General features: G+C 49.9%; 8 protein-coding genes across 8 annotated transcripts; 4 read left to right on the top strand and 4 right to left on the bottom strand.

Moving 5' to 3' along the window:
• Positions 1-1,043: 1,043 nt before the first annotated feature.
• N7525_000656 (CBS domain-containing protein) lies at positions 1,044-2,888 on the bottom strand (the record flags this gene model as incomplete). The annotated part of the gene is made up of 5 exons (XM_061211645.1): positions 1,044-1,524; positions 1,579-1,757; positions 1,808-1,925; positions 1,986-2,458; positions 2,517-2,888. The coding sequence occupies 5 exons, from the start codon at positions 2,886-2,888 to the stop codon at positions 1,044-1,046; spliced, it is 1,623 nt and encodes a 540-aa protein (XP_061070871.1).
• A 272-nt stretch (positions 2,889-3,160) lies between these two features.
• N7525_000655 (uncharacterized protein) lies at positions 3,161-4,761 on the bottom strand (the record flags this gene model as incomplete). Its single annotated transcript, XM_061211644.1, has 3 exons — positions 3,161-3,793; positions 4,434-4,624; positions 4,671-4,761. The coding sequence occupies 3 exons, from the start codon at positions 4,759-4,761 to the stop codon at positions 3,161-3,163; spliced, it is 915 nt and encodes a 304-aa protein (XP_061070870.1).
• A 513-nt stretch (positions 4,762-5,274) lies between these two features.
• N7525_000654 (Zn(II)2Cys6 transcription factor) lies at positions 5,275-7,356 on the top strand (the record flags this gene model as incomplete). The annotated part of the gene is made up of 4 exons (XM_061211643.1): positions 5,275-5,394; positions 5,449-5,558; positions 5,607-6,286; positions 6,332-7,356. 4 exons carry the CDS (start codon positions 5,275-5,277, stop codon positions 7,354-7,356), a joined length of 1,935 nt encoding a protein of 644 aa, XP_061070869.1.
• A 609-nt stretch (positions 7,357-7,965) lies between these two features.
• Positions 7,966-8,930, top strand: N7525_000653 (phytanoyl-CoA dioxygenase family protein; the record flags this gene model as incomplete). The annotated part of the gene is made up of 3 exons (XM_002562134.1): positions 7,966-8,253; positions 8,325-8,757; positions 8,824-8,930. The coding sequence occupies 3 exons, from the start codon at positions 7,966-7,968 to the stop codon at positions 8,928-8,930; spliced, it is 828 nt and encodes a 275-aa protein (XP_002562180.1).
• Positions 8,931-9,334: 404 nt separating this feature from the next.
• Positions 9,335-11,960, bottom strand: hxB (putative molybdenum cofactor sulfurase protein (HxB); the record flags this gene model as incomplete). Its single annotated transcript, XM_002562135.1, has 3 exons — positions 9,335-10,220; positions 10,271-11,804; positions 11,858-11,960. 3 exons carry the CDS (start codon positions 11,958-11,960, stop codon positions 9,335-9,337), a joined length of 2,523 nt encoding a protein of 840 aa, XP_002562181.1.
• A 1,599-nt stretch (positions 11,961-13,559) lies between these two features.
• Positions 13,560-14,215, bottom strand: N7525_000651 (mitochondrial 54S ribosomal protein mL59; the record flags this gene model as incomplete). The annotated part of the gene is made up of 2 exons (XM_061211642.1): positions 13,560-13,601; positions 13,661-14,215. 2 exons carry the CDS (start codon positions 14,213-14,215, stop codon positions 13,560-13,562), a joined length of 597 nt encoding a protein of 198 aa, XP_061070868.1.
• Positions 14,216-14,704: 489 nt separating this feature from the next.
• On the top strand, positions 14,705-17,058 carry N7525_000650 (putative mRNA splicing protein (Prp39); the record flags this gene model as incomplete). The annotated part of the gene is made up of 4 exons (XM_002562137.1): positions 14,705-14,773; positions 14,836-15,051; positions 15,122-15,225; positions 15,693-17,058. The coding sequence occupies 4 exons, from the start codon at positions 14,705-14,707 to the stop codon at positions 17,056-17,058; spliced, it is 1,755 nt and encodes a 584-aa protein (XP_002562183.1).
• Positions 17,059-17,784: 726 nt separating this feature from the next.
• Positions 17,785-20,297, top strand: prp28 (mRNA splicing protein PRP28; the record flags this gene model as incomplete). The annotated part of the gene is made up of 3 exons (XM_002562138.1): positions 17,785-18,066; positions 18,146-20,079; positions 20,141-20,297. 3 exons carry the CDS (start codon positions 17,785-17,787, stop codon positions 20,295-20,297), a joined length of 2,373 nt encoding a protein of 790 aa, XP_002562184.1.
• Between the last annotated feature and the right edge of the window lie 574 nt (positions 20,298-20,871).

Genomic DNA, 20,871 nt, shown 5'->3' with positions numbered 1-20,871 from the left:
TTGATCTATTCATGACATACATTGAAAATTATTACCAAACCACTATCTCGACTTAGCCTAATTCCAGTTCCAGTATGGAGAATATTGTACAATATCTTCTATTCCAAATCAGCCTAAATCAAACCGCAACCGACACCCCCATCTGCGCCGCGCGATGCCGCATAAGCTGAGCAAATAGGAGGATTAATTATAATATGATGGGCCAGTGAAAGGCAGGAAGAAGCCAAATGCCGGACATGAACCAACGTGCGCTAGATCCACACATTGAGACCTGCAGCTGACCAACGCCCCCTACCCGAGTCATGGTTAAACGCAATTCAACGCAATTCTACGCAAAATGCCACCCGAATGACGGAACACGAGGACCAAGAGCACCTTGGATTTGGAATCGGTCTTGTCCGACCATGCTGGATGTGCAGAAGTGGGTAATCCATCATTGCGTGTGTGGTAGTGTTTGCGCCAGTGGACACTGCTGGATGGGACACAATAAGACTGCTTTGCGGATGCCGGAGATGTTTATCCGGGTGATGGGTGCGGCTTTCTTCCTGTGCGGGTCCGGGTTTTGTCCGAGCTAAGATGGTTTGTCTGATCGACGTGGCGATGTGGGTTTGGTCGGATTTGTCCGATGATTGCTGATTTTAACCTAGTGTGAATGTATAGATCTGGCTCAACCCCGTAAGATAGAGACTCAATTTTCAGCCGTGATAAATCGCAGGGTCTACCAGGAGGCAAGTGAGGGACTATGTAGGGAGATGGTCAATTGAAAGTTGTTTGGTAATGTTTATCCACAATGGAAATTAAATCCGCTGCTAAAGACGATAATGAGAGGCTAGGCAAGTCCGAAGGTCCATCCGCTTGCGTCCTATCCTGTATAACTGATCAAGTGGGACAAATATTCATAACTAGTGTGGTGGGCATTGGGCTTGCTACAGACCCGAACACATCGGACAGAGCCAGTGCGTATGTCGGGGTTTCAAAATACAAGCGTACTGAGAACATGCTCTGCAATAGAGAATAGAGCCCAAGTACAAAATTGTATGCTTTTACATACCACGGCTGAAAAGCTCCCGGCCAATGTCACCGCTGCGGCGGACACTCTGGCTTGATGAACTACTGCGTCGGCGGCGGCTACGAGACTCCGCGGGGTCAGCTGGGTTCAGCCCGCTAGCTCGGGCATGCAAATTCAGGATGTCAGTCAAGCTGACTACTCCAACTAGTCGCCCGGACAGTCGGGCCCCGTCTAGGGCGGAGGAGGGAATAGAATGCGAGATAGGCGATGGCACTGGCACTGACACGCCTGGGGCTGGGTATGTGTAGGGTGGGTTAGGGGTTGGTAGGTGAGGGGCGGTGTATTGAGAGGGCTGCGCAGAAGGGGTCACGGGTGCAGAAGGAGACGGTGGTGGTGAATTTGCAATATATCCGGTAGTTGGTCCGATGCTGTTGGAAAGAGGGATGTGTACTGAAGACTGCGATGGAGTTGGCGGTCCTGATGAAGTTGGAGATAATGGATCGGTCACCCAGAGCCTAAAGTAGCAGTTAGTACACCTTCCTTTTATATCTCAAATGTGCAGTAGTTACCGATGTGACCGGGTTGCCACGAGCTTTGCGACTGTGTGAGCCAGGGTCGATCCAGGATTGACGTGGAAGACGGGGAATGAGTCTTTACCCTCCATCAACCCCCTTGTGGACAGAATGACCGAGATGAAGTGAGTGCAGGTGTTTTGGAGAAGTGGCAATGAAGATGATCGGGTCAAGAGCTGCGAAATTGTGAGTATGTTGTGCCAAGCCCAGATGGTTCCTCACATACCTTGACATCCGCTGTGGAGATATTCCCAAGAACGTTAAAGTGGTTATCAACAACCACGATCGAGGACATACCCTCGTTGTTCATCATATGAAGGGCTTCGGAGAGGGGTCTATCACCACTGCAAATGACAAAATGGCTGCGGTTAGATTGCTCTTTAAGAATTCATCAAACGACTTACTTGATTGAGATGACTTCATGAGATCCAATAACCAGCTCGCGCAGAGCCTTCGGGTAGAGCTCTTCAATGATTGGGAAGCTGCGGACATTTTCCCAGAGGAACTTGACCAGTCGGAACTGGCTGAAGATTCCAACCACTTCTTGGTCATTCGACTCATTGACCACCACAACCCGGTGAACACCACCACCAAAGATCTCGACTGCGGCCAAGACATTGGCCGACGCCGGTAGTTTGATCAGCGGTTCCTTCTCCATACCGAACTTCTTGACGTCTCTCAGGGGAATAGGTACGCCGTCGTGAGCTTTCTTGGCTAGCTCTTCATATGACGCTTGATGCGCTTCGTCGGGATGTGTCAGGCCCGCTGCCAGCAGGAGATAGGAGTTGAGATCGGCATAGTCGAATGTGCCAACGGCAGAAGTGGCTTCAGGCGTCTCGCGGATCAACAGCACAGCTGCACCTGAATCAATCAAGATCTAGTTGGACAAACGTGTTAGTCCAGGGACAGGGGTGTTGGCTTAGTGACGTACTCACATTAGTTGCATCTTCGATTCCCGTATCAAGCTCGACAAACTTCAGGTCATCCGGGCTGACCAGCTCGCCAATTGAGATTTCTCTCCAATCACGACCAACAAAGGCAGGGTTGGTGGTCTTCGGCACCGGGGGATTGTCGATGAGGCTCTGGACGGCGGACTGTGGGAGGGACGGCTGCCGGCGTGCGCGGGGAGAGCCGGGTGGGCCGCGAAGCGATTCGCTCAAGCTTTGTCTGTGCTGGTGGTTTGCTGAAACGCGGAGATGGTTTCGTGCAGAGGGAGAGCGGGATTCGGTGCTGGATCGTGGAGAAGCAATGGATGCACTATTGAGGGAAGTGTCGGACCCTTGGCGGGAGTGCAAGCGGTCCGCCATATCAGAAATTGTCGGAAATTTAGCCAAAGACAAGGGTCACGAATATGTTGACGTGGAAGTTGATCCCACTGAGGTCATCAGGTGATGTTGATCATATTAAGCGGGTCCATAAGCGGGGTAAACCATGGAGCCAATCAAAATACACCAATATCAACTAGATGCACCTGGGGTTGTGCTGTTGTAAATCTATCTCTGATTCTAAAAGGATATTTCAGGAGCAAAGAAATGGTAAGCCAAGGAAATGCAATCAGAACTGTTCTGGACATCGGTGTTCAAGATATTGTGACCTTATCACGGCAAAGGCGTGGGCTACAACTGCTTGCTCTATAGAGCTCATCATTTTCAATGCCCTCAAGGCTTCGATTCTTGGTCTCGGGTATCAGCAAGGTTACGAGAGCAGTGAGAAACATGATGCCCGAGAACAGCCCAAGTACACCCTCCAAGCCGATTGTGTCTTCGACCGTACCAAAAGCAAATGCAGTTATAATTGCGCCGCATTTTCCAGCAGCACCAGATATTCCATGTGCTGTTCCTCGAACCCGCGTTGGAAACACTTCTGCGGGAATCAGGAACGTCGTACAATTAGGGCCGACGGTCAGGAAAAACTGCGAGAGGGCAAAGATAATCATCAAGCCAGCTGTCGGGGGGTGTGCACTCTGTGTGCTAACCCCAGCCCATATAGCATAAAGTATGCACACCACGATACAAGTCCAGAACTGTTGGCGTACACGACCGATACAGTCAGGAAGGAAGATGCCGACGTAAAATCCGGGGAGATAGCCTGCCGCCTGTATGATTATATTACCCACCGCAGTGTTGTACAGGGTCTGCCAGGTTGTTGCTCCATTTGCATAACCGATTCTGGCTAGTTTTGGTTGAGGTTGATACCGTAGTATGCGATATCGCTATGTGTATTAGTTCGGGCAGTCTTTTCCCCGGGGGCATTCTAACCCACAACAAAAACCAGGAGCCTGCTGTTGCAAATAACACTTTGGCATGTTTTCAGTGATTAAAGTATTCGCAAAAGTCTTCCCACTGCTTCTTGAATGTGTGTTTCTTCTCAGAAGTGTCATCGTAGACATCTGAACAGCATTATCTATCTTCAGAATACAACTCCAAGGTGCTCTCACATCGCTTGTAGGGCAGTGTCTCTGTGATCGTCAACTGGGCATAGAGAGTGAACGCTGCTGGTACAATTCCACTGGCCAATAGCAAGCGCCAGACCCATTCGAGATGGCTTATATTGTTGGCTATCGAGCCCTCGAATGCTTTGAGCAAGATCAGAAACACAACGCTGGCTGCCGTATTACCAAGGCCGATATTCGAGAAGACAGTCAACACTTGGATAGCACGGGAGCCAAATGGTGACTTTTCTGCCGATAAAGATGAAGATAATGGATAGTCTTCCTCATGTTAGACCCGTTATACCTCAAAAAGCAAACATGACTTGCCAGCCCCGGTTCCAACCCCGGTCACAACACGAAATACTGCAATCCACGCCGTCACAGACTGGGCCGACATCCGGTTTCAAGGCAACAAGACTACCATCAAGGTTCCAAATACAGGAAGGATGAGCTCTTTGCCATAGATAGCATGACGACCCCAAACATCACTCAGAACCCCAAAAAGCAGCTGGCCAATTACCATGCCCAAACTCAGGCCTCCTTTCATAATGTCGCTGTCGACTGTCGACACCTTCCCATCTTCGAAGTATAGATAACCCAGAATTGGTACCACTGTTTATGTTAGCCTTTGGTCTCGCATTGATTGCAAGTCACTCACCAAGTCCAACCGTCAAGTTGAGATATCCATCCGCGAAGAATCCAACGCCCGCAGTGATCACAAACCTCAATTTGGCTCCTAGGGATTCCATTGGAACGAACCAAATGATTCTTGAGGTTGACCAGAATACAAGTGATCGAGACAATGCAAAATGCTATTCCAGTGTACGAGATACATATTGTTGTCTTCTTGCCCGAATAGTCGGATTATATACTCTTTAACGCGCATAATAGGTCCACGGGTATAACCAAGATATTACCTAACTAGGTAGTATCTCGGTTCGAATTATCATTCTGTTACATCCATGTTGGACATGACACTCATCGCCAAGGAAGAAAGATACAATGAGCAACGCCAAAGTTCCCACGGGGGACAAGCTAAGATGGGCAGAGGCCAGTCGGAGACCCGCAGTGTCCCCACGTGGAGTCTTAGTCCAACATTTCAAGGTTCCCCCATACAATAAGTACCCAAGTATATATCTTCGGTGGGAAGTCCGCATTTTTCAGATGGGACAAGTTAGGTATGCTCATTGTGTTGGATTGACTGGGATGAATGTCTGATGCAAACGATGCAAATTCGGATTCCAATCAAGTGAACACACATTATGGACATCGAACTATCCTCTCCGCTGGCAGTAAGTGCCTTGAGAGAATCATTTGGCGATCGAAAGCCCCCCGATATCACTCGGAAGATTACTGCTTGTGTAGCATGTCGAAAGCAAAAGGTCAGTTTATTGCTGAGTTGCCATAACGAAGCAATTAACTGACATGCGAGGAAGGTCAAATGCCATATGCGGGAGGGTCAGATGCCGTGTTCGCGGTGCAAGAAGAGAGGTCTCCCTTGCAGTGTGAATCGAAGCTTGCAGACATTATTGGAAGACGATGTCACGTAAGTACGACGAAATTCTTGCACTGTCATTCCCTGATAGGTATCTAGATGGAAAGGGGCCGTGGTGCAAAAGATGCGGCGGCTAGAAGAGGCTGTTGCAAAGATAGCTGCCAAAGTTGACATGCCCGAGTTACAATATTTGCAAGCTGCTGAGATACAGGATGGTTCTTCGGGTTCACCAGGTGAAGCTATCAATGAAGAAGTCACCACGGGAGAAACCTCTACCTCAAGTCAAGCACCTCAACCAAAAGATAAGGAGAATCCCGAGCAACCGCAGACATGGGAAGTGGTGATGGACCCCCGGGGCGGCCCGGCTTCCATCCCGGCTTCGTGTGTTTCGGAAAGTGGGAAGGCAGGTCCGCCAAACAGTGCATCAACTGCCCGTCGTCCAGACTTGATATCTACGGGACTTATCTCGCTACGCCAAGCCGTTGCATTATTCGAAACTTATCATCTCAGACTTGATCACTTCCTCTATCGCATTCTTGGCGACCATATTAGTTTGGACTCGGTTCGGATCGCATCCCCACTGTTGACGACGGCTGTTTGCACCGTGGCTGCTTTGCATTCTCAGTCCCTCGGCTATCTTTTTGAAACCTGCTACGGTGAATATAAGGACCTTGTCGCAGCCCAAACTTTCTCGAGATATGTGAATGAGGATGATATTCGTGGCCTGTGTATTGGTGCGTTTTGGTTGCATGAACTTTCTTGGGCCTTGATCGGAAATGGTATGTGGCTGCAATATTCTGGTGGAACGAAGCTAACAGAACTAGCTGTCCGCGTTGCGTCGGAAGTCAATCTCCATAGCGGTATCTACAAGGCCCTCAAAGGAGACCGCGATGGTTATCTCCAAGCTCGACTGTATTATCTCGTCTACGTATGCGATCACCACTTTTCGATCGCCTATGGTCGACCCCCAATGTCCAGAGAAGGCTTCATAATCGAGTCAGCCAGTCGATTACTAGAAACCAAACATGCCACAGAAGATGATGCTAGATTAATCAGCCAAGTCAAAGAATGGTCAATCCTGGGTCGAGTCTTTGACAACTTCGGGGTTGACGTTGATACCCCTATTGCACCTCAGACACTCCCTCAACTGCGCCGATGCTCTATCTCTTTGGACACATGGTTTGCAGATTGGAACGATAGCTTCAAAGTGAATCGGAATGTCGGAAATTATCCGCAAAAGGGTGTTGGTTTTCACTTCCATTTTGCAAAGTTATACCTTTGCTCGCACGCCTTTCGTGGTGTACCGAGCTCGGAGAGTGCACCTCAATACATGTCGCCTGAATTAGAGGAGATTGCCAATGCCGGTGTATTGTCAGCTATGTCGATCCTTCGGGTGATTGTGAACGATGCCGAATTCCGATCGTTCATGAATGGGCTTCCTTTATATTTCGATACTATGCTCGCGTTCGCTGTTGTTTTTCTCCTCAAAGTTGCCACAAAGTATGCATCTATGATCAGGATTGATACGGGCAAGATCCTTTCCTTGGTCACTGAGACTGTGGCTGCCCTGCGGGACATCACCCAATCTATGCATAAACACCATCTCCTTGTGGTTATTAGCGAAGGCTTGGAACGGCTGTTGAGTAGATGCCAGTTGTCTACCCAAACAGCTCACGAAACAATGTATCGTCCGTCTCCTGCCCAGGAACAGCCCCCAGTGTTTGATTCAACTTGGATGGAAAACATGGCAAGCTTTGATTTTCAAACGAACTTTCCCGATGTTGACGACTGGTTTCTACATTATAATACATCAATGGGACCTCCTCCTTGCCCTGAAGTATCGAGATAGCCAGATATCAGATTGACCAGTTGAAAACAAGATCATACACGTCATAGTTCCTCCAGTCTTTAGCCTCAGCCCTTCTCCGATTGTTCACCGGTTTTGACATGATCAATGGGACCTCTTACTCGCTTAGGCATCCATGAGACCTTAACGGATGGTCTTTCACCTTTGAAAGGTCATGATCTGCTTTGCAGCTTACAATGACGGCATGTGGCTTGTAAATAATGTGGCATTGAAATTGCATCAAGGCATGAAGTCCGTCTATGCAGGCGCATTTCTGAGGATCTTCCAGCTTACCCTCTGGTAACTCATGATGCCCTCCCAGATACGTGAATGAGTGAGTCGCATTCATCGGCACGAAGCCCGCTGGTCTGTGGTGCATCCCGAGGGTTTCGGTGTGGCTTCGGGAGGAACACCTTCACTTTATTCCCGTAACGTATTGAGAAATGCCGAGCTTAACACATGAGGGAACTGAGGAACGAGTCATCGGAATGGTCCCGCAGTCTAAGAAGCTGACACATTTCGAAACTATTAAAAGCTCGCTGGTTACTACATGTTCGCTTCGATTGTCCCATTATCGCATAAATTCTGTGGTTACGATCAGATTATTCAAATATGACACCTCTCGCACCAGAACAAATAGTTTCTTACCATGAGAATGGATACCTCCTTCTACGCGCCGACGAGCATAAACTCGTTGATCCTGCAGAACTCAAGCGATGGACGCAAGAAGTCCAGGCCTGGCCTCGTGTCAAGGGCAAATGGATGCCCTACGACGAAATCAACATTAACGGCGAACGCCAACTGATGCGCACGGAAAGGTTCATTGATTACCACCCGGGGTTCAAGTCAGTTGTCTGTGGCGAGCAGCTGGCGGAGATCCTAAAGGCAGTCTCAGGCGATGTATCTTCCCTGGGCCCCTAATAACGAAGCTCCATTTGGAAATCATACTAATATCATGCTCCTAACTGTAGGATATGCTCCTCTTCAAAGAAAAGATCAACTACAAACAGCCCCAGGGAAACGGCTTCGAAGCGCACCTGGATGCACCAGCTTACGACCACATCGGCCGCATCGAACATATTACGGCCAACATAGCCATTGACGCTGCGACTCCTGAAAAGGGATGTCTGGAAGTTGTGCGCGGGTCGCACAAGATGAAAGTTGAATTTGCGGAAGGTGGCCGAATCACGTCTGAATGGGAGGACGCGCACGAATGGATTTCTGTTCCACTTGAAACGGGCGATATGCTGATCTTTGGGTCGCATCTTGCCCATCGCTCGGCTGAGAACAAGACTGATGAGAGTCGGTCGAGCCTTTATGCTACCTTTCACTCGAGGAGTGATGGGGAGGATCTTAGGGAGCGATATTACAAGCATCGAATGGAGATGTTCCCACCTGAACATGGTGAGTTATTCTTTGGAAGTTTAGGTGTTCACCCGTTTGACCGGATTGCTGATATATCTCTCCTAGAGCGTGAGGAGGGCAAAGATTACTCTGAAGGCTACGAGACGTATGGCTTTGCGGCGCCCTTTACCAAAGCCCAGGACAAGGTTGCTGCAACCGCTGATGTTGTCTAGTATACGCTAGCATGGATGTCGCTTTTGGTTTATCAAATTCAAAATTTCCATTGCGCACCTTTCGAATACCAGACTGAGCGATTGCGCCTACACTTCTATCTGTTTGACAAACTCTCGAAAATAATATGCGGACAATTACGTCCTGCCAGCAGATCCAAAGGGAAACAATCAATTACGTTTGTAGCTAAAAGACTCTCAGGATTCTGGAGCAGTGCTACGAATGCAAGGTTCTTGACGAAACTGGCTTAGACAAGTCACAATCACAATCACAGTCTATTTGGTCCATATGTACGTAGGCTGCATACAAGGCATGTAGTATGTATATAATAGCACTATCAAACACCCAATTCCACCCAGAAATACGAGCCAAATTTGTCGACAGGAAAACATGTAGACACATGTACTCAATCATCCTGATATGATGGCACAACCACATCCCCTACCATCACCGTCCTGCGATCAGGTAGTTCCGAGTCAAAGCCCTCTAGTTCTTCCGGAGAAAGTGCAGAATATTTGCCAAATCTGACTTTCCCATCGATGTTTCGCGTCTTGGCGAGCGTTGAAAACGGCTCAGCGCGTCGAATGCCAGTGAACTGGTCTATGCAAACCATTTGACATCGCTGGCATGCATCGAGCGCATCAAACCGAAGTTGGTCTGGCCCAATCCGAAGGGATGACCACCGGTCCTCCGCATATGGTTGTTCCACATCACCTCGATGAGCAAGTCGTTCAGCAACAACAATGTTACCGCGGAAGACGTCTGCAGCAACAGTCTTACTGCTGCCATTCTTGCCGTTTGCTTTGATGGTCTCATTCAGTCGATTGACAGATGAACGTGAGACTATTAGAATTGGCGACTCGTTGGATAACGTGATTTGTGTCTGGCCACCCTCGCGTATCGGGGGAGGGAAGTCAGGTGGGAATGAGCCTGGCATGATCAGCTTGCGGAAGCGGTTCTTCCACGTGTTCGGCGTCCGTTGCATTTGTGAATACCGGCTGCTTGTCTGTGTAGGGAACCGTGCGAGAGTACAGGGCACTCCCAGGAAGTCCGAGAAGAACGCCGAGACTACGGGGGACGTGTAGGCGTGGAGAGAAACTCGGTCGCCGCAGACTGTTGTAGGCTTTTTCGACGAGCTTGGACAGAACGATGTAGAGATGAGACTTGTGTCCTCCCAGCCAAGCGAAATCTCAAGGCTGACTTGATCTGGTGCGGCGATTGCACCACAAGTAATACGGAGAACTCCTCTTTCAACCTCAATCGAGGGTCGTATGAGACACATGCGAGGATATCTACCAGGGTTAATTTGAGAATTCGGATACTTTGTTTGGACAAAACATACCTTTTCTGATTCAGGGCTGCACCAGTCCCTTGATGAATCAAACACCATTCTCTGTCCCAAGCAAGTCCCTCTTTCTTCACTTCCCAGCGCTTTCCCTCGGGTATTTTGAAAGCACCGCAACTCTTGATTGGGAACACTGCTAGGCTTTCAACATAGAAATGAGGGGCAACGACCTCATTGTCTTCTGTCAGAGGGTCCAGGGCGACTATAGGTGGACTCTTCTCCATGTAGAACTCCTCGACAAAGTTTAGCAAGGAGTCTATATCCTTCATATTTGTCGTCGCTCCGATACTGACACGCAAAATTCCTGTTGGTCGTCCTCCCAGAACATCATGGTTATCACCACAGCGTAATCCCGCAGAGTAATGCCGGCGAAGCTCGGGTCCAGTCCACCCAAGTGACGAAGCCGTTCCTCCTGGATTGCAAACGGACCCAGTGCGTATCTGCAGATCTTGCACCGTAGCCAGCTTTTCAACCTCGGTCTTCGGAACCCATTCACCGCGGCTATTGCAAAGATTGAACGCAATAATGGGACCTTGGGTATGTGAATCGCCATACGTAGAGGTGTGGGGTTGATAAATTTGACAGACTTTCCTCTCGTTGAAATGTGCCAATGAAGAAAGTCTGTCATAAACTTGCTTTGCGAGGAACTCAGTGTGGGCCGATATGTTCGCCATCGAACCGAACAACCGCTCGTGAGTGTCCAAGGCCGTGTCCAGAGCTATGATATTGTGGAATGGAAGAGTACCATCCTCTAGCCGCTCATGGATAGACGTTTCTTTCTTCGCATGCCATTGCACCCCAGTGGCCAGGACCATGTCGACGGTGCCTCCGCCAAAATACTTCCGTCGTTCAAAGACCCGTGCAACACTCTTGCGAACAATCAAAGCACCCAAATCGGGAAACCCAAAGATTTTGTAGAAACTGAGGACAGTGAAGTCTGGAGCAGACGAGGATGGGCCTAGGTCAAGTGGAGAAGTTGATACCAGCGACGCAGCGTCAAGCAAGGTGTACACATTTCCTCCGCTCTCCTTTGTGGCGGATCTGACCTGCTCACACCATCGAATAGGCAGACGCCGGCCGTTCATATTGGATTGGGCTGGGTATGCAAGTAGTCTGGGCGCCTTCGACTGGTTGCTAGCCAACTTTGAAATCTCGACCTCCATTTCATCATCGCTTTGGAAACACTGATAGCCCATTTCGGCCAACTCCCGTACACCGACGAGACTTGTGTGAGAGTCAATGTGGTAGCCATACCAAAATCCCCGATGGTCGGAGTCCCGAAGTGAGTCTGCAACTAGCTTAATGCCGGCAGTTGCATTTGCCACAAAGACAAGGTCGAACTCATCTGGGTCCGCGTTGAAAAATCGCAATACTCGGACTCGGACATCTTCTGTTCTTTGTGTAGAAAGTTGCGACGACACAGACATCGAATGAGGGTTTCCAAACAGATTAGATGTAAGATCACGCGAGAAAGACTCGATCGTCGACTTGGCATAGGGTGTTGTCCCCGCATAATCTAGGTATGTTGTTCCTGATAGAACGGTGGTCAGCATGGATCGAGTGATAGCAGATGGACACTCGTACCATTTAGTAGAGGGTACTCTTGCTCTCGGATTATGTCCACATCGGCAGAGTAACCTTGACTATACTTGGAATGGGTAGAACCCTGAAAGGTTGATTCCACCATTGTTGAAGTTTAACTTTGGACAGATGCACTCCAGAGTGTGTTGTACTTTGTTGTACTATGTTTGAGAACAAGGTGGCAAATTGTGGAAGGTAGGACCTTCTGTATATGGCTAGCAGCACAATCAGCACATAATGAATATTTGAGAGATCCAGAAATAGGCTGTATAGTTGTGTGACTGTGTACTATCAAATGGATTTGAAGAAAGAGGCGGGGGAGCCATACCAGATATAAGACAGCAGACAGCTATATCTCATCGGAGGTTACCGATACCAACAAATCAACTAGCCCGGGTGTGATTCCCAGTCCACTGCAAAGGGATAGGCAGGAGGTTTGGAGAGAAGGTACATTCCAAAGGTCTGGCAGCTGGCTTTTATAGGTTATTTCCAACTTCTTGAGTGCTGTGAAGTGACGGAGAGTGTCTTGAGATGAGTTTCCCCTCGCATGTGACCCCGCAATACATCGGACGTGGCAATAGATGGTTATTGTAGAGCCTCATCGCCACAGCGATTGTTATCAGCTTTTAACACGCACTATCTGGCACTATATACACGCCGATCTAGATCCATACACGGGACTCCACTACATCGTGATATCCATGCACTTCATGCATATTATCAGATTTACTATACCTTTTACGGTCACAGGTTTCGTCATCGGGGAGATATATTTACCTCAGCCGACACGCTCACGAGTATATCTGTACGTACTATTGAAACTATGATCAAATCCCGACAATTATAGTCCACAATAACATTAACCGTGAAAGACTCCCAACCAACCATTTTGCCTTTAAGGAACTTCTTTGATGGTTATATCTCTCGGGTTCCAATAGCCGCCCCCGATGCACAATGCGCAACCCAACCTGCATGGTTTTCTAGGATCCTGCGAAAGCTAAAGCATTACCTTTAGGCTCATCACAATGTCTGCTTACCAATTCGTGTTTATTCTATTCATATAGGAGAAGTGCCTGATTTTGTTGATGATGCATTGGGCTGAAACATGTAGCCAGCAAATTATACTAAACAATCCATGTCAGTGCATGTGGGCCAAGTGCTAACGCTGTAGGCACCTCAGTATCGTCCTTGCGGCAGAACGGCCTGGGACACAGCCACTATAGTATTCCAAATTGTTTCCGAGGCTGAACTGAGGCTGAACTGCTCCACATCACGATAGAGTGCATGTGGAGTATACTATTGACTAATGTTTCTTAGGTTCAGCTCACCGTAGCTTCCTATACCCCGCTTCGAAATTTATCGTAAAAGTCAACATATTTAGCGGGGAGTAAGTAGATTTCTTATTGGTGCCGAGGATGATGAGAGATAGTACTGGTCAGATACATGCAAATGATATCCTTGGGCACCATTGGGCGATGTGACCGTAGATTGTATTGTACAGATGGGGTTGATAGTATACTTCAAAGACAAAACTCCGTCCCAAGCTCCTGCTATGACTCGTACAAGTATTCGTGTCGATCTGGTTTGCGTTGGAATCGACAGAGCAGTGAAAAGCCAGAATGAACAAACTGGCCAAAATAAAGAAGGGAAAGAAGACGATGCGACGGTGGGTGGTGGCGGGTTCCCTTTACCGCTTGGGTTCCCTTTACCGCTTGGGCCATTGTCTCCAGCCACGGCCATGACCTCTCTGTTGCGCCGAGTCAGCATAGCTCCAATCACGTCAGGGAGGACCAATAAAGTACTAACCTGCTTCCACAACCGGACCATTTCCGGCATCCCCTCCATTGCTTTGCGACGATCCTCGAGACGCGACTCCATGGTGCGTTCCCACTTATGACCCTTCACCTTGTGGCCAACACCAGTTCCCTTGATCTGCAAGCCACGCTCTGCGCGCCGTGTTTCCTTGAATTCTGGTGATTTGCGACTAGGAGGAAGAAGCGCCTCCACATTGTATTTGATGGCAAGCTTCATCAGATCGGCCTGCTGGCGCAGCCCATATCTCGGGGCTTCCCATTTGCCGAATCGCTTGTGCGGCAGAAATGGATTGCGGACGCCTTTGCTGGTCACGAGGAGTGCACGCGATGGAGTCCAGCCATGCTTTTTCTCTCCTGGGGCACCCTTGGCATCCCGGTCTGGTGTGTATGGGGATTCTACCTTCGTTGGTACATAGCCCTTTCCGTTGGCAGGGGCAGGGCGACGGACAGCTGCGGAGTGGGTTTGTGGAGGATACCGAGCGAAGAAATTCACCAAACGTTGAGGAAGGTTCTCTAACAGTGTACCTGTCTGCTTTGAAACCGACATGGTGGATCAAGGTGGGTTGTGATCCTAGTGTGCACAGGTGGTTCCAATGTTGCTTGCGAGTGTTCTGGGTCAAAAAGTTGATACCGCCCGGGCTCACGCCAAGCCATTGGCATTATACTTCAGGCGACAAGGCATCAAGTAATTGTTGCGCCTTATCTCCAAGGTGTCAACAATATTTCTGCCGTGCTTTACCTAAGCGTGAGCTTTCCAACTTTGGTTCCACCTGTGCCTACACCGCCTTGAATTACCGCTTTCAGCTACACCGCCCTCAAATCACCGGCGGTGGGCCACAGATGCTCGCCTCAGGCACGAATCAGAACTTCCTAACTTCGGCTTGCTTTTCAGTCTCGTTTCAGCCCCAAGAATTTCTTCCCTTAAGAATCTTCATTGTTACCATCGCTGCTATCTTATTAATACCTGCAATTTCATCCATATTGTTTTATTCCAGGCTCTGACCTTCTCGTGCGCATCCTCAGCACTGCGACGACCATGTCCGACTATCAGTACGGAGGCTCCGAAGAGGAGAATGCGGAGATTAGAAACCTCGAGGCTCAGCTGGTACGCGTTCCACACGCATTTACGAACGTGTCCCTCGTCAACTGACGTGTTTGTATTTACAGCTCGATGATCCTGACAACTTCGAAACCTGGGAGAAGCTGGTTCGTGCCGCAGAGGCCCTCGAGGGTGGAATAAATCGCAATTCCAACCCCCAGGCCATCACAACCTGGCGCGCAGCCTATGACCGCTTCCTTGCTAAGTTTCCTTTGCTCTTTGGCTACTGGAAGAAGTATGCCGACCTAGAGTTCTCTATCGCCGGCACTGAGGCCGCTGAAATTGTATGCATGCACACTCCTTGGGCACCAGCCTCTTCTTTTCCATGGCTTTCTACTAATCTTGTCGCTATAGGTCTATGAACGAGGCATTGCTAGCGTCTCGCCGTCGGTTGATATATGGACCAACTATTGTTCGTTCAAGGCGGACACTACGCACGAGGCCCACATCATTCGAGAGTAAGTGAGAGTAAAGATGGTCTTCTTCCCTTCCCTATAACCATTACCGACGCAGTTCGCGAAAGTTCTCGTGGTGACGGTGACATGTTTCCTGGATATTTCATTGTCCAGTCAGTCTTGTTGTTGATGGGTGAGAGACCGCTCGCTACTTTGCTTCCTTGATCCAAGTGGAGTTTACTTCTCACCCATAGCTCACTCAGGCTGAATTTTTCCTCTGATTGGCCAAACCAGCCCATGCATTGAAGGCCAAGGAATAGCCTCGTTCGATGGCCCTTTACGGAGCACTGGATGCCCACCTATCCCTTAGCTTTCGTCCACCGCACGCATTTGATCACTTGGGTTTTCACAAACGGACAGAGTTTACTGCTCGTGATTGCTATCTTAATTGTCCTATCCTGTCTCTTACCACTCCTATCCCACCCATCAGGCCCTTGTGTCCGCAACATGCTAACTGGAGTACGCACCAGGCTTTTCGAACGGGCTGCAAACAGTGTGGGTCTTGATTTCCTCTCCCATCCCTTCTGGGATAAGTACATTGAGTTCGAGGAGCGGATTGAGGCCCACGATAAGATTTTCGCCATTCTTGCACGTGTCATCCACATCCCGATGCACCAGTATGCTCGCTACTTCGAGCGGTACCGCCAGCTCGCGCAGACCCGCCCTCTGCCCGAGCTCGCCCCGGCCGAGGTCCTCGCCGCTTTCCGCGCCGAAATCGAAGCTGCGTCATCCCAGCCGGCTCCTGGCCCCAAGGCAGAAGCGGAGATCGAGCGCGATCTCCGACTTCGCGTGGATAGTTACCACTTGGAGATCTTCACGAACACTCAGACTGAGACAACCAAGCGCTGGACTTTCGAAGCGGAGATCAAGCGTCCCTACTTCCATGTTACTGAGCTCGATGAAGTCCAGCTGGTGAACTGGAAGAAGTATCTTGACTTTGAGGAAGCCGAGGGTTCATTCTCTCGAACTCAGTTCCTGTATGAGCGCTGCCTGGTCACTTGTGCCTATTATGAAGAGTTCTGGTTCCGATACGCTCGCTGGATGGCTGCTCAGCCTAACAAGGAAGAAGATGTGCGGATCATATATCAGCGTGCCTCGTATCTCTACGTCCCGATTGGCAATCCCACTATCCGACTTCACTATGCCTACTTCGAGGAGGTATCAGGCCGCGTGGATGTGGCAAAGGATATCCACAATGCGATCCTCATGTGTCTCCCCAGCCATGTCGAGACTATTATCTCACTCGCCAATCTGTGTCGTCGCCACGGAGGTCTGGAGGCGGCCATTGAAATCTACAAGACACAATTGGATTCACCAGAGTGCGAAATGGCCACGAAGGCTGCTCTCGTTGCCGAGTGGGCCCGCCTTTTGTGGAAGATTAAGGGCAGCCCTGACGAGGCTCGCACGGTTTTCCACGAGAACCAGCGTTACTACCTCGACAGCCGACCCTTCTGGTGCAGCTATCTCGTCTTCGAAATTGACCAACCCACCAGCGAGGCTACCGAGTCGGTTCAGTATGAACGCATCAAGCAGGTCATTACTGACATCCGGTCCAAGAGCGTTCTGCAAGTCGACGCTGTCAAGGAACTCGTGCAAATTTACATGACATACCTTCTCGAGAGAGGCAAGGACACTGCGAAGGAATACATGACCCTGGATCGTGAAATCTACGGCCCTTCATCTGTGGCTTCCGCTCGAACTGGCGGAAATGTGGCGGTGCAACCCACCACTGCAGGCGGACAATTCGCTTCAATTCCTCACATGCAGCCCACACCAGATGAGGCCGCTGCATACGCGTACTACCAACAGACGGCAGCGAACGGTACAGCTGCTTAAGACCCGACAGTCTTGTGCACACACCCCCCAAAGCCAATGATTGCAAGTATGGATATGTTTGTTCACGAATCGGTTCGTTTCTGGAAGTTCTGTTGGTGCCTTTTCTTTCGGTGTTTTATCTTCGTTACTTACCCTGGCATATTGATTCACCTGGGTGGGTGAGTTCCTTTTTCGTGTAGTATCATCCCCGTTGCCCGTGCTGGGCAACCTTCCCTCCCCTGTTGTCTAGCGATCTTGACTCGGCTTAACGACAGCTTCTTCTCACTTTTGTCAGATGCACTGGTGTCTAGTTCCCTCTTGAGGCTTGACGCAGGCTTGTGGCCAACTCGAGATTGGATCCTTCGGGACCAATTGTATTCTAATGTGGGTTGTTTTTTCCACAGGAAATTAATTCAAATTGTTTGAAATTGATTCACCCGCGAGTGTGGTAGCCTTATTAGACTCACACGCAACCAATATACTGTGGTTGCATATGTAGAAACCCTGTGGCCTAATGTAATTTCATAGTCCAGTTCCGCTACACCTGGCCGGCGGGCCCCATTATTAGTCGTGATCACATGCGGATAGATAAGATAGTGGATAGTGGATAGATATCTACACGTGATTTTTGTTTCACGTGACTACGCGTCTGGCTCTTATCATATTCCGTAGAAATTCAATATCACTCCCTTCTCGTCTCTAGTCTAGTGGTCTTTTTAGCCATCCTTTCTTCCACCTACGCAAGTCATGACCAACGGCCCTGAAGGATTGCCTCCGCTCCCTCCTCCAGATCCTGTGGAGCGCCCGCCCAGCCCGCCTCCGCCTCCTCCAGAAGACTTGGCCGCTCCTCCGCCGCCGCCAGACAGTATCGCCCCTCCACCTCCTCCCGACGATGTGCCACCCCCGCCCCCAGTTGAGAGCCAGAAGAAGCAGAAGCTAGGATGGGGCGCGAAGAAACCGTCTGTCACTCCACTGAGTGTTGAGGAGCTGATACGGAAGAAGAAAGAAGCAGATGCGGCGACATCAAAGGTAAGAGCTTATCCTCCGGGAATGATGAAATACTTGACAAGGTTCGGTGACTTTTACTAACATTTAAATATTCATCCAGCCTAAATTTTTGTCTAAAGCTCAACGAGAGAAGCTTGCGCTGGAGAAACGGGCGCAAGAGGTTGAGGCAGAGCGGCAAGCCAAGGCCCGCACCAACGGCAACGGTCTCGCATCTGCACCATCGTCGGTGAGACCCAATATCCGGGAGGAACCAGTGGTCCGTCATGTACCCACCGGGCCCCGAGCGATGCGCGACGACCCTGCAACTGGACCTGGCGGTATGCGGAAGGGAGGCCGACAGTCCAATCAACGCTATCGCGACCAGGATATGCCGCCACCCCAATCTAAGACTAAAGGCGAAAAGCGTCTAACGGAAGAAGACGAAGCGGCAGCGCTAGCAGCATTGACCAAGCACCGATACATGGGAGCCGACCAGACATCTAACTTCTCGGCAAAAAAGAAGCGCAAGCGTACCGCAGACCGGAAATTCAATTTCGAGTGGAATGTCGAGGAAGACACAAGTGGCGACTATAACCCCCTATACCAGCGCCGACAGGAAGCCAATTTCTTTGGCCGGGGACGTTTGGCAGGCTTCGGCGATGAGGTCGCCGATGATGTCGCGCGCAAATACGCAGAGGCACTGGCGACCCGCGATCACGAAGCTGGTAGCGCGCGAGCCCAACAAATGCTGGAGATGGAACGCCGGCGACGCGAGGAGAGTAAGCGCACACAGATTGACAAGCATTGGAGCGAGAAGCGCTTGGACCTCATGCGCGAGCGGGACTGGCGTATCTTCAAGGAAGATTTCAACATTGCCACCAAAGGCGGCAGCGTACCTAATCCCATGCGTTCTTGGGAAGAGAGTTCATTGCCGAAGCGTTTGCTGGAGCTTGTTGAACGAGTCGGGTATAAGGACCCAACAGCTATTCAGCGCGCGGCAATCCCCATCGCCATGCAGTCGCGTGATCTGATTGGTGTTGCCGTGACAGGTTCCGGTAAAACCGCTGCATTCCTACTCCCACTTTTGGTCTACATCTCGGCGTTACCGCGGCTTGACGAGAATGAGTGGCGCAAAAACGAAGGACCGTACGCTATTGTTCTAGCACCCACACGTGAATTGGCGCAGCAGATCGAGATCGAAGCCAAAAAGTTTACACAACCCCTTGGATTCAACGTGGTCAGTATTGTCGGTGGCCACTCACTTGAAGAGCAAGCATTCAGCCTACGCAATGGCGCCGAAATCATTATTGCCACCCCTGGTCGTCTGGTCGATTGTATCGAGCGTCGTATGCTAGTGCTCAGCCAGTGTTGCTACGTGATTATGGACGAAGCAGATCGTATGATTGATCTTGGATTCGAAGAGCCTGTCAACAAGATCCTGGACGCCCTCCCCGTCACGAACGAAAAGCCCGATACAGAGGAAGCTGAGAATTCAATGGCGATGAGCCAACACCAGTACCGCCAGACTATGATGTACACAGCCACTATGCCTGCAGCAGTCGAGCGCATTGCTCGCAAGTACCTCCGTCGACCAGCCATTATCACCATCGGCGGCGTTGGCGAAGCTGTCGACACAGTTGAGCAGCGTGTGGAGATGATCTCTGGCGAAGACAAACGCAAGAAGCGCCTCGCAGAAATCCTCTCCTCGGGCGACTTCCGACCCCCGATTATCGTGTTCGTCAACATCAAGCGAAACTGTGACGCCATCGCTCGCGAAATCAAACAAATGGGCTTCTCCTCGGTTACTCTCCACGGATCCAAGACCCAAGACCAGCGTGAAGCCGCGCTCGCCTCCGTGCGCAACGGCTCCACAGACGTTCTCGTCGCAACCGACCTCGCAGGAAGAGGTATCGATGTGCCGGATGTGTCGCTGGTCATTAACTTCAACATGGCCACCTCGATCGAAAGCTACACTCACCGTATCGGTCGTACTGGTCGTGCCGGGAAGAGTGGTGTTGCTATCACATTCCTGGGCAGCGAAGATAGTGATGTTATGTACGTTACACCCATTCCTTTCCCTTTTACACTTTGTTTTCACTTACTAATATCTCTGCAGGTACGATCTCAAACAAATGCTGATCAAATCACCAATCTCGCGTGTCCCCGAGGAACTGCGCAAGCACGAAGCGGCGCAGTCCAAGCCCTCACGCGGTCCTGGCGGGAAGAAGATCGAGGACAGTTCTGGGTTCGGAGGCAAGGGAGGGTGGGCCTAGGCCGTGCTAGGCAAGACATTTTTCATCTTGATTCAATCATTGTACATAGGAGCGGTCGATTTCCTGTCGGTTACCCAAACACATCAAAAAGCAACTGAACACAGTTTCTCAAAAATCGCCTACCTTTACTATTTTCCCCCGTCTTCATTGCCTCCTTTAGAGCATACTCAGTCCACTTGTTCCAACGATATTGCAGGCCAGCCACGCTCATTGTCTGCAAAGAAGACAGGCAGCTCAGTAAACTGAATATCTTCAAACAACCGACTGAGATCATTTGAACGGCCAGTCAAAGTCATAATCTCATCGTGACCCTGAGAGGCATAGGCGTCTCTGCCATGTCTCTCTTGGTTCTGCACTATACAGTGTCATGTCGTTGTGTGGATATCGCAATCAGGGCGGGCATCTAATATGTATCTATCTAGTCCTGGTCCATACAAAAGGACTCGCTCTACAAGAGAAATAATTGAGTAGAGTAATTTCAGCTCAAAGCACATCCCGCGTGCTTTCTATAGATGACAACATAGTAATAATGTGCAGTCGAAGAAAAGTCCGAGCTGCGAGCTCCGAAACAAAC

The sequence above is a fragment of the Penicillium rubens genome (genome assembly GCF_028828025.1).
Source record: "Penicillium rubens strain IBT 27055 chromosome Unknown utg000001l_segment0_segment0, whole genome shotgun sequence".
Lineage (NCBI taxonomy): Eukaryota > Fungi > Ascomycota > Eurotiomycetes > Eurotiales > Aspergillaceae > Penicillium > Penicillium rubens.
Note: the sequence above shows the minus strand (reverse complement) of the source record. Positions and strands in the feature narration are given on the sequence as shown.